This window comes from Diadema setosum, chromosome 14 (genome assembly GCF_964275005.1).
Source record: "Diadema setosum chromosome 14, eeDiaSeto1, whole genome shotgun sequence".
Taxonomy (NCBI): Eukaryota; Metazoa; Echinodermata; class Echinoidea; order Diadematoida; family Diadematidae; genus Diadema; species Diadema setosum.
In genome coordinates, this window is record NC_092698.1 from 35,133,879 (window position 1) to 35,150,574 (window position 16,696).

A 16,696-nucleotide genomic window follows, 5' to 3' on the forward strand; every position below is an offset into this window, starting at 1 on the left:
TGCAGCTCCTAACCCCAATCTTGACTGTATCTTCCCACACAATGTGACCCATCACCCCTAGCATCTGATTTTGTCACTACTGAATTGTCAAGATTCTAAACATTCCAGTGCTATCTAAGTTGTCCCATTTTATTTCCAAAAGCCTTCAGCACACATGTTGAGAAAGGTGGCTTCTCGAGCTCATATAGTTTGGCCCTAAAGTTTGGATTGAGTCAAGCAGGCAGGAAAGCATTCGACATTCAACCACCTAGGGTATATTTGAAATAAAAGACTGTAGTTTATACTGTATTGAAATAGAACAGTTTTGAATTTCAAAACATTCGTAAATTCAGTATTTGGATATAAGGTAGTCGAGCTAGTAACACTAGGCGTTTTCACATCAGCCCGATGTTTCGAGATAGCGCGCTATCTTCTGACTTGGGAAATTTTCCCGATAGCGAGATAGCGCGCTATTTGATAATGTGAACACAAATTAATGTGCTAGTTGTATCGCGCTGATCGAGAAAATTTCTCGAGTCCAACTCGGGAAATTTCTGAAATAGCTGGATAGTAGCGCGCTGTTTGATAATGTGAAAACGACTCGAGAAATTTGCGCGATGAATTCCATCATTCCTAGCGTGTGTGACCCGATCGACCGAGGTAAACTGCACACAAAGCATGAGGAATTTTTGAGAGGGCACACACATTACTGATGCTGTTTGCACATACTCAGCTGTCGAATTAGCTATTTTAAAATTTTTAACTATTCGGGCTACCCCCTCTTCGCGCTGATGTGAACAAGAAATGAAATAGCGCTCTAATTCGCAATCGCGGAAAATTTTTCGAGCTTGGATTTTTATCGGGCTGATGTGAAAACGCCTACTGAAAAAGCTGGAGGATGGAATTCCTTTGATACTATGTGATTTTTTTTTCTTTATTTCTAACTGCTGTTTTTTTTTTTTCTCCTAGCTCTATGTCATCCAGCTCTTTGATGGAATTATTCAGAGGCTAGGTCGGGAGGATACAGGGTCACATCTAGACAGGTACAGAGCAGTGATGTTTGACTTTCTCTTTCAAACAAAAAAGAAAATGAGACTCATGCAATGTGGTCAAAAGGCAGTGAAAGAAATATTATGACAAGTACAATTGTACTGTACATTGTTTCTTGCATTGGTGTTATTAACTAGTCTGGCCATCATGAGCATGTGATCTTTGAACTGATGACTGAGAGGATGGCCAAGAAAAGGTGTCTGGTGGAGGTATTGCAGTTGTGTGGTTGGGACTTTGTACCACCTCCAGCTCAAGCAAGCGTAGTGTTAAATTGTGGAGATGCAAAGTATCATCTTCACCACCACATTGGACATACAGAAAGTAGATATTAAGAGATGTGATGCCTTGCAGTCAGTGGGGTGTGGTCATGTGGGAGTGGGGGTGGTGCACGTGAAATGCATTGACAAAAACAAAACAAAAAATAAACAGGGAATGTAGCCAGTGACTTTGGGAGTGTGATTGTGAAGAAGCACTTGAAAAAAACCTGTATGAAAACTGTTTCAATTCTAACATTGCATCTATAGAGAGATTGCGCATCATGTGTTGATAGTATCCATCAATTATCATGTGGTACTGTAAAAGTGGATATTTTTGCACGACTAATTTTTCACCCTTGGTTGGCTAATATGAGTTTCGAGTGTTTTTAATTCTGTGTAATCAAGACATCAAGTACAGGAACATATGGCAAGCAAAAAGTATTCGCGTGCTTTCATTTTTCGCGCTAGTTTCTGGTTGTGCAAAATGCGTGATAATTTCAACACCGCAAAAATTTCCACATTTATACAGATCTATGTTTAAAAATCGCCAGATGAGATGAGACATGATGTTGATGCTATGTAAATACAATAACACTGCCCTCTTAAAACGTGGTCTAGTGGTTTGGATGTATTGATTGGATTGTCACATTAATGGTGTCACAATAGGAAACTGCAGTACATTCACAAACCTCTAAATGTCGTGCATAAATTATGTTTAATACCAGTACATGGTTGTTTGTTTTTGTTTTCAATTTCACATACTCCTAACTTTCTTTCCACTATTGGACTGACCCAGATTGCTCCGTCTAAGACTTCTAAGATACCTCTGTGAACTGGGGCATCAGGATACGCTGGAGTGGGCCAGTGGTAAATACAAGGACTGGATGTCCACCGGCAAGTTGTGAGTCTCTCTTACCCCTTTGTGGGTCTAGGGCAATTACCCCCTGGGCAATTACCCCGGACCCTTCCCCTGACCCTAACCCTAATCCTAATCCTGAACCTAATCCTAACCTAATCCTAACCCTAACCCAAACTCTATACCCTAAACCTAACCCTAACCATTCAATTCAATATTTGATATATTTGCTGAAGTGAATTGAGGCATTGCCATTAGTCCCTCTCCCCTTATTTTCTGTGAAGAAACTTTTTTTCACCGTCTACGCAAAGAAAATGAAGATGCCAACTTTGTCATGCAGCAACTAGAAGAGGTTATCATGCAATTTAAATTCAAAATGCTGTTCATTAGGTCCTATATCTTGATCAAAAGTGTTCAGATATCTCCCGAAATGATTTGCTCATTGTTACAGATTTTGTGGAACAGAAAAGGTAATCTCAAAGAAAATTGCACAAGTAAAATAGTATTGGAGCAGAGCTGGGTGTTTAGTAAGAAGTCAAGCAAACACAGTCTTGCCAGTCACAAGATTATTTCAGGATATGTGTGTTGGAGTCAACAATGCATGGCTAATTGTAATCACATGGTAAGGAGAGGGCAATTATTTCATGTAAATCTCATCCTACAGATAAATATGAGATACAGGTATAGTTTAAAGATACTAAAATAAAGCTCAGTATATTTGTAGACATAGATTTCATTGCATGGAAGGCAGGGGTAATCAGTCAGTACACAATACAAGTGTAAGCTGCAAATTTGGCTCTGCTCCCCCATGTCCTCCACGCAGGAATGTTGGGGTCAACCTCCGGAGCACCGTGCGATGTGGAGGTCTCCAATATGGCCACGAAGAGGAGTGGGATTTTGCCTGGAACAAGTACCTGACCACCGACTCTCCCACAGAGAAGGCCTCTCTCCTTCACGACTTGGCCTGCACAAATGACCAAGTGCTCCTCAACAGGTCAGTGATTAGACATTGGATGACCGATATTACTCTTGATCCATACTTGGCTGCAGAGCTCGGCTGACCAGTGACCATCTCATTTTGGCTGTGCTCACTGGCCTTCAAGTCTTACTCCTCTCCGCTAAATGTTTTAGTGTAGTTTAGATCATTCCGCTCTTTGTAGGATCTTTTGTAGTGACCTACAAACATATCATCAGATAATCTTGAGTGGAAAGATCGAATTTGTGTATAACAGCATGTACTGTTAGGTCTCTTGAGAGCTTTGTCACCAAGTTTCAGACAAGAAATGAAGACAAGTTCTTTTGCCCTTGTGCATCGTAAAAAATTGGAAAAAGTTGCCATCGATTTAATATTTGGCAGGAAAAATGTATTTGTGTTTACATGACTGAATGATTTTGCATGCCATGAAAGAAAACCAAGGAATGTTCTAAATTGCCGGGCTCTTTGATGAAGTTTTCAAAGGGATTAGAAAGCCATGTTTCATGTGGCTTTGATGCTGTCAAGCTCCAAGGCATTGCCCCTGCACTCCACCAGGTGGAGTATAAAGATGTCTATAAGATGTCTTAAGATGCCTCATATTCTTCTCATGAACTTGCATCATCCAGGTACCTCCACTGGGCACTGGACAGTGACAAGATTCGCCAGCAGGATTCGGACATGGTCATTGGCAGTGTGGCACGCAATAGGGCTGGCTCATACATGGCCTTCAGCTTTGTGGTGGAGAATTGGGAGACCATCAAGGAAAAGTAGGTGCCAGTAAAGTGGACTCCCGCTATAACAAAGTCCTCGGGACAGGCAGTTTTCTTTCGTTTTACCGAAATTTCGTTATAACCGAACAAATAAACAATGAAAAAACATAGAACGGATAATGTTGCAGCCTGAATTTTTACGTCATTGTAAGCGAAATTTCGTTATAACCATGTTCGTTATAACGGGAGTGCACTGTACCAGTCTTCCACTTGTAATGCTACCCTGGGAAAGTAGAATAAAATTACACTCTTCCACCTTTTGCTTTTAAAGGGGGATGGAACCCGAGAATAAGCCAGTTCGGAGTTCCACTTTGCGCATGAGCAGAAACAAGGTCATTCGGACTAACATGCATGTTGGTTTTTAAATTCACTCGGATAAGCATCTGTGATGTAATGATTATTCATGTAATCCTTATAAATGCCGCTTGCCAGCACATCCACCTGACAGCAAAAGTGGTATTTGGCAATATCAATAAAAGGAGATTGTCAATACATCCAATGCAAAATAATGAAATGGATGCTTTCTCAAGTGTTATTTGACAGATCATTATATGCTCATCTGGTCTACGCAAGTTTATTCTTTGTTTGAACAGGATTGATGAATCCCATAAATTGTTACGTAAAACTTATATGCATTATGTCAGGTGTATGAAAACGAGTGAAGTGCCCCTAACCAACTGAGAAAAAAGAAAGGTCATTCGTACCAATGTGCCCATGAGCTAACTCCGAACTGGCTTATACATGTGGATTGCTATATTAGTAGAGCACATCAGTGAAAGTGTGAGGAAAATTGAACCATCAGTTCGGAAGTTATGAATTTCTCAAGTTTTGGTGCTGCCATTACTGGATGAAAAGACTATTATGGTGCATGATGTCATTTATAGAAAACGATATAAAGAAAATGAAACTAAAATTCCACAAAATTTCATTTTTTCATGAATACACACTCCCTCAACTTGATGTATTTACTGACAAATGGTTAGGGTAATATTATTCTCCCTGCTTTCTGAGAGAAGCAGGTCAAGCGCTCTTTCATTGTGGTAGAAAAGTGAAAATGTGTTACTGTATACGCTGTTATTTTCGCGTACAGATATTTCGCGAATGACGAGGTCATTGATATTTTCACGAGATGTTGTTTTCGCGAATTGTCGCCGACGCTTACGTTAACGCACTATTAACAAAGTGCATTGAGACATTTTCGCGTTTTGTTAAATTCGCGATCCAAATGTGATTCACGAAATTCACGAAAATTAAACCCTCGCGAAAATAACAGCTTATACAGTAATTTTTCTTTATTGTTTGTAATACTTTCCATATGTGACATGAACTGTAATAGTCTTCTCATCCAGCAATGGTGACACCACCTGGTCCCTGTAGGCACTGGGTTAAATAAGAAAATGCCTACTCTCAATTCCTTGAATTGCTAATTTCTTGCATGTGATGGCAAAGTTTTTACTAATATGTCTGCAATACAGCAGAAATTTTGAAATCATATAAAGTCCAAAAGTTTATCACGTGGCAAAATTTTAAACACCCAAGACATCTGGACAAACTGTACAAACCCCTTAACCCTAAAAAGACTGGGGGGGGGGGGGGGGGGTGGGGCTTTTTGGGCCCCCCCCCCCTCGACATTTTTCGCGATAAATCTGGAACGTAAAAATCTCACGCCGCGACAATTTATGACTTTTTTCTTTTAAGTCTTGCGCAACTTTTGAGACCAAATTCGTGACGCCTGGGTACACGGTTCTGAAATTACACAATATTTTGTAAGTGCATGTCAGACCCGAAATTGCTCAAAAACGTGATTTCATGTACAAATCCAATGCAAATTCTGTTTCTGACCAAAATTCATAAATGTATCATTACTTTTACTTTTACTGATCAAAATCAATTAATTTCATGTTGTTTATGATCTAAATAGTGTCGCCGATGATTTCCATTAAAAAAAACCAATAAAAAACAAAAAGTCGAAAACAATGAAATACATAAGAAATTTAAAAAACAATAAAATACATAAGAAAACATTTTGATAACGCTATTTTTCTGATGTACATTCAATAGGAATCATACACAGAGTACCTAAGCCAAAAATCAGCAGTTTTGGACCTTTAATTACAGATTTACAGCCATTTTTTTAAATTCCTACGAGGCATCAAAATAGCCCAGTCTTTTTAGGGTTAATACAGAAATTAACTGTGCCATATTGTTTTTCTTCTGCTTTCACAAAAAAAAAAAAAAAAAAAAAAAAATGTGTTAAAAACATATATTATTTGATTAGATGTTAGAAATGATCTTATTACAAATCATCAGGGTTCTTTGCTTATTACATTCAACCCAGTGTTAGTACAGGTGTAGTGCTTAGTACCGGGTAATCCTTTTTCTCAGATATGCCTTGCAGTATCAATACTGTGCTGCACTATACTGTGATCTGTTACATTAAGAATGCTGTCCAGATTGCAGTTAATTCCCCCCCGAAATCATCCTCTTATTAAATTGGACACTGTATTTCACTGCATATGTGATATCACTGCATATGTGATATCAAAGAAATATGAGATGGAACCAGTCAAATTTACTAGGTCTGCACAATATCACAAAGAAAGGTAGAAAACATTACCAATATGAGAGAGCAACATGAATTTTACTCTTCTGAAATGTGTTGCCATTTGAAGGATCATTTATAAATCCAGCAGTCAAGAAGCTTTGTGAAAATTCTGCAACAGCAACATGTATATGTGACCGTGCATCACAAAACGAACAAAAATTCACACCCCTTGATTTTACGTGAGGACTCAAAAAAGGTGAAATGGGTGAACTGAGTCGATCTTGAATCTTTCATATTTTCTGAAAGAGCTATCCTTCTTCTACATTATTCTTTGGTTTGGGATCATAACATGAATGGGAAAGTGTGTTTTTAACAGTTTTTCTACAACCCTTTTTGGCGGAGAATAGAATGATCAGGTATGTCGTAGAGTCTCCTTTTCATATCTTGAAATTCTTTACACACTCTTCACTTTCAAGTCTAATAACTTTCAAAAGGATAGCTCTACTGCTTTGAAAGTTGGCATTAATCATGGACAGAATTTGTTTAAAGAACATGCTCAATTTCAGCTTAATCTGATACTCCCTTCTTTGTTGTTGCTCCTGTGGTTTACATCCTGTGTTTTGTCCCTTTCATTGCACAGCTAGCACGGCTTGGTGAAGATTAAGCACTTGAATAGACCCTGTACTTCAGAGACTCTTTTCTCAGTTCACACTTTACCAAAGTGTGTGCTTTCTTTTCAATATTTAGATAGGTTAGGGGAGTCCATTTGAATTGAGTTATACATAATTTTAAAGCTTAGAGTTTGCTCTTTAAGAATCTGCCCTTAACTAAAAATCCATGTCTGGCGACTTTTTGTTGGTTTTGTGATGCAGGGTCACATATGTTAACAGCAAAGAACTTGTATGATACACTGATACTCTTTGCTGATAATAAAGATAAATGGAAATGAATGAAATGATAATGAAATAATTTCTTTTTTCTTTTCTTTTTCTTGTCTGCCATATGAACCACTCACAATTAGTTGTCAAAAATCATGAGCAACAGTTTAGCACCAAACTGCAGAAATATGACTTTCTGGACGTGATGGTTTAATGTATCTTGTCTATGCGTGTCCTCGCTTCCCAGGATTGGTGATCAGCCCTTCGTCATGACAGGCCTCATCACAGGAACTACGAGTTGGATCTCATCTCAGTTTGAATACCAGATTGTGAGTTACTGTATCTCCTTGCTCATTTTGTAATATGAAGTGAAGGCTACTAACCAAATATGGTAGCTTTAGGAAATCCACCCCTCCCACACCAAAAACAAGGCCAACACAAAACTACACAACATTCCTCCAATTGGCAAAAGAGCTCAAAGGAGTCATCCTTGAGCACTTGCACGAATAACATGCTGTGACCAAGATTACTGGAAGATTTAGATGTTAATCAAGTCACTGCTTGAATCCTGTATGTAAACAAATGAAAAATATACATATTTATGTGTGTGATTCTCTCCTTACCTTACCATTTTTGCAGTAGCATTGTTAGTAGCTTTTATAGGCTGCAAGTGTGTAATTTTATTTGAATATTTGATGATTTGAGGAATCAGCATTTGCCATTCTGAGTAAATTCAATGCAGTGTTAAAAATAAACAGTATTACTATTGAAGTGTTATTGGGACAAGCAAAGAAGCCAACACCCCTTTTTAAATGGACTCTGTTTTGTATCATTGTTAAAACTTTGAATTTGAAATATGAGTACATCAAGTTAATAAAGCAATACATGTGCCCAAATCATCTACCTAAGATCATTGGCCAACATAATCACCTTTTTAGAACCTCAACAAACTGTATAAAGTTTGACAAGACATTTTACCTACTGTTGACATCCTTTTTGTCATCACATATTACTAGAGGTACATCATGCTCTGAGTCGCTGAATCTCAAGAAACATGTACAGCATTTTTAAGCATGCAATGTGTCATGAACCCATTATATAGTTCATTCGCAAGTATGAGTACCAGAGCAAACGGAAGTAATTACATCATCACAATTTGTTTGCTGTTCATACCATGACTAGGCGAAGCAGTTCTTTGACCAGCACAAGGACGACGCCAAGCAAGGGACGCGGGCCTTGAGACAAGCACTGCAGGACATCCAGATGAGGATTGCCTGGTTGGATACCAACGAGGAGAAGGTTACCCAGTTGCTCAAGGCGGCAACACCATCATCCTCCACCTCCTCCTCATAGTGATTTGTTGCTATGGTAACCCATCACATTTCCCTCCAGTTGCTTTATAAAACCTGCAGGATATTGCTGTATCATGACATTCTGTTATCAACAGGTGGATGACGTCCAGTTGCTTGGTGGTCTGCCAGTGTTTCGCAGAAATAATGGGTCTGAATGGAGTGACTTTGTTTAAAGCCAGAAAAAGCAAGATCCTGTCATGTTGGAGAACTAGGGGATGATGATTACTAGAACTGTACTGAGAATGCAAAGGAGGTTTAACAGAAGCATTGGAAAAGGTACAGGCTTGTAGATGTGGCTTTTTACTCCACTATGACCAAAAAACTTTTTTGCAGGAGTATGACTGGGAGAGGAATGCGTTGATGTAGTCATTTACCTCCTTCAGATGGCACTTTAACTCATTGAGCAGAGAATTACCAGGAAGGCAGTGTCAGAGTCACGTTACAGCTCATACCTTTTAGCAATCATATTTTTTCTTTTTCTTTTTTTTTTGTTGGTTAAACTCTAACCTTCAATAAAATGGTTCTTACCCAATTGAGAAATGGCTAAAAAGAACACGACTTTTGAATGTAAACATGTAAATTAGTGCTAGTACTTCTGAATCGTAACCTTTTAGCAACCGAGAGCAGATGCTTTGTATTCCCTTCAAAACATTCCTGTCATAGTCAATTCTTCGTTGTTTTTTGTTTTCCTTTCTTTTTATATAGACTTTGAGAAAAAACAGAGACTTAACACTGCTGGCACTGTGATACTGGAAATGTTGGGAACGAGTAATACCATTCATGGAAGTTGTGAAAACAGCAGCTGCATTCACACGTACAAAATAGCAGGATGCAATCACGCTCCTAATCGTGAGATTTCTTGCAAGCGTTCACACGGTCAGAAATGGCGGGATGACGATCGCGCTCCCAACCTCGAGATTTTTTGCAAGCATTCACATGTACAGAAATAGATTGCTAATTGTGAGTCGATAAATCACAAAATTTATTGTTCTTGAGCTCACAGTGGCATGGTGTTCACACCGTTGTGATGTGCGCTTTGAATGATGGGATATAAAATCTCAAGATCATTTCGTCGGTTGAGAATGATAAGGGCGTTAAGTTGTCACTAAACCCATAGTGTTCAAGACCACTTAACACCCTTCTCATTCTCAACAGACGATTTGGTCCATCGTTCACACAGTCACCGTGGGCCAAATAAGCACGCTACTTTAGAAATAAGCACAAGATTTCTTGGGATTGGCATTTGCAAATGCATATCGCGCTAATTTGTGGGATTTTTGTGTCCACATGTGCAAAAATCTCGAGATTGCGATTGCAATTCAAATTTCAAGATTAGTATCCTGCTAATTCGGGTACATGTGAATGGCATTGATAATTAGTAATGGCATTGATAATTTTAGGTTTCTGCCAAGTGTCAGTAAGCAGTACATTCCTTTTTCTTTATGAAAGCCTGTGAAATGGACGTAATCCTGTGATATGTATCATCGCGTGGCCAGTTAGCCAACCTTGGCATAAATTTGGGCTGAATGTCAGCTGAACATTATGTAGTTAAGAAATTTATGAATGCTAACATGGAGGTCAATATTTTTTTCCTTTTGATAAATGTCTTCTGTTCTTTCATGTATTGTAATGCAGCACGTTGAGTCTGTCCATCAGGCAACTTTGTATAGTAGATTTTCAAAGTATGTCAAACATTTCACCTCAACAGCCTGCTTCACAATCGACAGCCTGGCTGACAAAAAAAAAAAGAAACAAAAAGAAAACAAAACTAAGAGGACTGGAATTTTTTTTTGTCAGAATTAATGTGTGCTTACTGAGAAAGTTTATAAAGGCTGACATTCCTCCAACTTCATGTTCTCTTGTTTTTAGCTAGTTATATATTAAGAAGAATGATTTATATGAGAAGTGAATGTAACCTTGAACATGATTGTAATGTGACATCATAGCTATGAGTATGATTGACTGAAGTTTGTCAATTATACGTGTTTTCCTCTTATCTAATTGATATAGTTACAGGTTTGCTGACAAGCATAGACTCCTTTTTTTCACTTGCAGTAAAGAAAAGTAGATCCTCTAGCTACGTTTTTTTTCCATGTGTGTATTTTGTCTCAGAGTTTTCACATTTCTTGTGATTAATCTCTCCAAAATAACATCAAAGTATTTCCAGTACTGTATGAATTTCTTCTATATTTGTGAATGAAAATATCACGTGATCAAAAACTAGCCAATATTGCAACCTTCCACTAAACAGTAAATTGACTTTCACATATTTTGAAGTTATCACAGCACCCAGCAGACTCACATGAAATTCTGTTCAGAAATCTATTGATGATTTCAAACAGATTTATATATGCTGTTGAGTCAAAATCGAAGAGTTTATATATTCATACTAATGCTTAACTTTCACTTTCATCCCTACCAATGGTGCATAATCTAGAGTTTTCGTGTAAAATAAGAACACGTATACGAAGCCAGAGAGTGCTGTACATACTTGGTAAATTAAATTGTGAAGTTGTGTTTGTATGAGTCATCATATCATATTTTTCCAGTAATTAATTCCATTCATGCCTGTACTAGATGGTGGCGTTGGGTGCATAATGTATCTGTGACTTTTCTCTCCGTGATGTAAGTTTATCTGTACATATCATGTATATCTCCCTGTGCCTGATTAGTTCTTGTACAGGTATCCCAGCTTATTTTATTTTTTATTTCTAAAAATGTATGAATATTGTTTTAAAGACAATTGATCACAAATCATTAGGGCTCATAGGTCAAATTTAATTGGCAGGGCATGGTTTAATTCAAGAAACATTTTATTGACTGTAGTAAGAATTGACGCATAAATGTGCTTGGTAGGAGACTATTCACTGGTAATATCAATATAATATGGACTGGCCTTGAGGAGGATACACCATTTATTGCCTGAACTAGAATGTATTGCCAAGTCAAAGTTAAGGGCAATACAATTCTAGTGAGGGCAGTTAATGGTGTATCCCCCAAAGTAGCTAGCCCATATCATTATTATTACCCATTTCAGGCATCTTGAGCAGAAGTGGAAATTATTAAAATGTAAACTTTTTCCAACTTCCCAGTAACAAATTTCCACTCCAGCTCTCCACCTCTATATTGCATCCATACTATGCATGCACACATGCACAGCTCAGGCAAGCGGGGTGTGTTACAGCCAGTGCACACAGTCACACAGGCGCTTACACACAGAAGGCAGCTGCAGCGATCGTCATCTATTTTTATGTGAAAAAGTATAAGACTCCTGTTGCAAAACTCTCAGCAACAGCAAGTGCCTGGATGCTTTATTCCCCTCTTAAATCCTATGTATACACTGTGTAAAAGTTGGCACTTAAAACAAGGGGTATAAGATAATGTAGAACCACAGCTCAGATGTCTGATATGGGTAAATTGTGAATATACCATGTGAAATATAAAGGTCAAAGTTCAGGCTTCTTGTCTGATATTTCAACATGTCGATATGCGATTTTAACTATTCATATGATAGAATTCAAATCAAAGTATATGTACGTATGGACTGTGATTGACCTTTTCATGGATATGATATCATGATTTCTTAAGGTCAGGAGTCAAGGTCATGATGAGAAATCTTATATCTCCAGGAAAGAAATATGAGTTGATCAAACAGGATATGATTAATCATGGCGAAGAAATTCATCAAAATATTTTTCTCTGCATTCTTAAAAAGCAGGATCGAGTGAGATGTGGAGGAAAATTTAATGTGAGGTAGAAGCAATATGGAGAGCATTGTACACAGACATCTTAGACAGGTTTGACTTGGGACAATAGGACATGAGGAGGTGTAAGTGTATTTCTTTACATCTTGATTTACATGTTATGGACATTGATTTTTGTTGCTTGTACAGTAAGAGCTGGTCATGCAGCACAAACAGCTTTACAATCTGCAAAACTGTGGATGAAAAGAGTGTGTGCATTTTAGTTTTGCTCTGTGGCTTTGAAGGCTTGTAAAGTGCAGCAGGTATACCTACTTTGAAGGTATGTAGTATTTTGTACTTGTCTGCTTGCAGATGTTACATAAGCTGTTTGTATTTGAGGCATGTCGATATTTAATACACTTAAAGGGCATTTGTATAGTAAAATGAAATCATATTTAGGCTGAAAAGGCATAAAGATATCATTTTGTTTTGGCTGAGTGTGAGGGAGCTGTGCTTGTCAAGAAAGAGTGTGCTTAAGTTTGTGCCATTTTTGATATCCCAAATTTCAAACACATAAAGATTCACTAGCTGTTTATGTCATATTTGACATACCACATACAGGTAATATTGTGGCACAAGGTGTTCACTAGATCGACATTTGTAGTGCAGTAGTCATCAAAGTGTGGTAATCTTTGTACGCCCAGAGACTTGGAATTCATTGTGTATATAATATTTTTCTATGTTTATTTTTTTTCATTCTATCGTGGTGGTTAAAGGGTGTTATTTTACGAGGAGTGATATACCGCTTTGTGCAATCCTGGTGTCGCATGTGGCGAGTGACGGTTTCTCGTGCTTGTAGGAGGAAGGAGGGGGAAATAAGTGACATACGAGTACTGCGAGTTGTCCAACACAGCGAGATGAATCAGACGAAGATTGGATTAAAGCAATTTATTGATGCAAAGAGCAATAGGCAGGAGAGAATTCATTGCCTCATCTGGGATAAATTCTGAACATTTGACAACTGAATCACATGTGTCCTTGTTGAAAGAGAACAAGCCAATGAGATTATGTACCCCGCAGAAATAAGTTTATCGCTGACTTGTACAATACCAAGCAAAACAGCTTGCTCCAGAATTTCAGACCTTTAATGGTAAACATAGTATGCAGAGTGGAAGTTTGTGTCATATAAGATGATATCACATATATTAGTCTCAGTTATCCTACAAACATGTGGTGTAAGAAAGTGATTAAAACAGAGGCCATGTTCACACAGTCACTTTCTTCGTAATATGCAAAAATGCTACCAATTATTAGTCATGTTCACATTAGGATTATCATTGAAGATAGAATTTCTAATTAGCTATCAAGGAGCTGCACTAAATCATGAAATCCAGAAGTGTAGTGCACAGCATGCAGCGACCCCAATTTCATGCATGCCAAGCTCTAGTGCAGAACCTCTCTGGTTATAGTGCATGAGCAATTCAAGGTGTTTAGTCACTGGCAGTTATTCAGCCCTCTTAGGAGTCTGGCTTAACCAGGAGTTCACTGATAACTCCATTCACATGGGCCGTTAACTATACTATTCCGCACAAACATAAGGTTAGCAACCTTTGCGGTTCACTCTCATTACAGCTTTAATAGCCATACTGTAAGTTATGTTGAAGTTTGGGCAGTTCCTTGTGGACCCAACTGGAAAAAAAAAGATGGTTTTTGGTCAAATTGGAGTCAGCAAAACATCAACAAACCCACATCCTTCATAAGAGAGAATAAGAAATAGTCATTAGTCCCAGAGATTCCCAGGGAATTAGTACATTGTATTTGCAATACTGAATGTATTTGACACAAATACATTATCACCCTATTCTATATTCTGCCTTGGTGCTCCAGATATCATAGGTCAGTTTTGGTGTAAGGGGTCAACTTTGGTAACACATTACATGCATAGGTCATAATTGATCTGAGGGAAATCAACTGAAAAAAAGCATTTAGAAAGGCTCTAATTTTTGTTCTGTTCAAATGGCCGTGATGACAACATGACTACATGTAGTAGGGAATGCCATCCATTATCTTGCCATTCTAATTTGTTTTGTTTTGCTATATCTTTTGCAGTCATTTAATGGCGCAAAATATTGATTTGTAGATGCTAGTTGTCGTTTATTGTAGTTTGACTATATCGTAGAGTAATGTATATATGAATGCAAAGCACTTGATATGTTCCAATGAACAAAATACTGTTCTATACTTGATATTATTTTGTGTTTTGAAAGGAATGTGATGTAGGCAGATTAAGCACATAAATCCTTTTATACATACCAAGTTATATTTTGATGCAACTTCTGATATAATGTCTCTTTTTTTTTTCATCCTGCAAATTACTGGCATTGTTCCGATGAATTGCGTGAAAAAGAAAATTTTCTTATTTGAAGTGAATGAAGCGTTGAATATGAAAATTTGCATTTGTCACAATCGAGAAAATGAATAAAGTGATTTTATGTTGTAACAAAATATTTCTTTGTATGGTGGAGTATTGTGTAATTTGGACACTTCTCACAGTTTATATTACGTTATGAAGGGTACCATCTCTCAATGAACGTGATTTACCAAACTCTTGCATTATTTTAGGAAGCAATGGCCGGAAAAACAAGACGACACAGCGAAAAAACTGGTATCAAATGCAAGGATTATACAAGTACATTGTAGCATTTTTTTTTTCAATAATGCGAGAGGGAAAGCATTTTGTAGATTGATGAGTGAATACAGAGTGACAAAAATTATTGATAAGTTTGATGCGTAGGTGAGAGGAATGTGGATAGATGATTAGATGGATGGATGGATGGATAGAAAGAGAAAGAGATAGAGAGGGAGAGATTGAGCTATTACTGACGATGGCACTGGAGGTAACCAATGGATTTTAAAGCGCCATACATGATTGATAGTCCATTTCCATGTCAGGATTGTATATCACGACTATGGTCCCGTAGGGTCTCATAAATATCCGTCATGTCACCGCGTTCCTCGTTATTTAACCCTATCAATGAGACAAGAAGACTAATTAGTCTGAACGTAGCACCTTCTTCAGTTACCTAGGCATCGAAGCATATTAGATGTAAGCTGGTGATGGAAGTTGGCGCTTTTGGTACTACATGTACCATCATCGGTGTAACGAACCTCTCGGATTCTTGAATATTTTGTCAACACGGTGTGCTAAAACTTATTTATTTGAAAACGTGAAATAAAACAAAGATAATGCGAATGAAGTCACAGATTATGTCCTCCATTATTATGTATCTGAACTCATAGACATTCATGAATTCAGCTCTCCGACAGTGTGTCGTTTCCAATAACATGTAGTGCAGATAACTAAGATGACCAGCTCGACGGCTGAACTAAAACTTGAATACTCCGCACTCATTCATTCCTTCAAGAATGAATTTCATCCTGTTTTCCTCATTTCCGCGTCGGACGATGGATATCTAGGAGTCATCAGAACCGGGAATATGATGTCAAAGAGCTACTCTTATTACCTTAGGAAAAAAACAACCAGAAGTTAACAAGAATTTGTAAATTTGTGTAAAAGATTTGGGGCGCCAATTTCCCATCATGCAACACCTTAGGCGCCCTATACGATGGGTTTGCTTCTGTTGAGTGAATAATGGTAGTAATAGTGATGATAATAATAATTGACAGTTCTTATATAGCGCATAACACAGAATGATAATGTCCCTATGCGCTCAATAAATGAAAAGATTATACAAAAACATTCAATTCCAATTACAGTGATGGTACCGAGCTTCATGTTTGCTTACACTGTAAACAAAATAATGCGTTTTCAAAGCAGACTTGAATCTATTTACATTGTATATCAGTGATTTGTCTTAATTTTTGAGGTAAATTATTCCATAAGGTAAGGGCATTGAAAGCAAATGTTCGTTCTCCGTAAAATTTGGTCCTTCTGTTCGGAATAACAAATAAATCTTTACTTTTAGCGTGTTTAGAACGGCGGTTCCTCTCTGGTGTGTAGATTTGAAGTAGCTCCCTTAAATAATGTGGAGCAAACATATAGAAACATTCAAATGCTAATAATATGTTAAACTGAGTCCGATTTTTCACTGGAAGCCAGTGTAAGCTTCTTAAAACTGGTGAAATTTGTTTATGTTTCTTGACTTTGGATACTACTCGTGCACAGAGTTTTGGATTGATTGTAATCTCTGTATCTGTTTGACCGGCAGTCCATAAAGCAATCCATTACAAAAATCAAGGTGGCACATGACAAAAGCATGAACTAATGTTCTGTGGTGTGTTTGTCAGTAAACTCTCGAATTTTCCCAATTTTGTAAAGTGCAAATGAAG

General features: G+C 37.7%; 1 protein-coding gene across 1 annotated transcript in view; it reads left to right on the plus strand.

Moving 5' to 3' along the window:
- LOC140237734 (endoplasmic reticulum aminopeptidase 1-like) overlaps nt 1–9,121 on the plus strand; it is an 81,761-nt gene extending 72,640 nt beyond the window's left edge. Inside the window, exons 13-18 of the mRNA XM_072317660.1 lie at nt 949–1,022; nt 2,083–2,187; nt 2,966–3,136; nt 3,745–3,885; nt 7,559–7,640; nt 8,494–9,121. Of these exons, the coding sequence (XP_072173761.1) occupies nt 949–1,022; nt 2,083–2,187; nt 2,966–3,136; nt 3,745–3,885; nt 7,559–7,640; nt 8,494–8,664 (744 nt within the window). The 3' untranslated portion in view covers nt 8,665–9,121. The remainder of the gene's footprint in view (nt 1–948; nt 1,023–2,082; nt 2,188–2,965; nt 3,137–3,744; nt 3,886–7,558; nt 7,641–8,493) is intronic.
- Nucleotides 9,122–16,696: the final 7,575 nt, after the last annotated feature.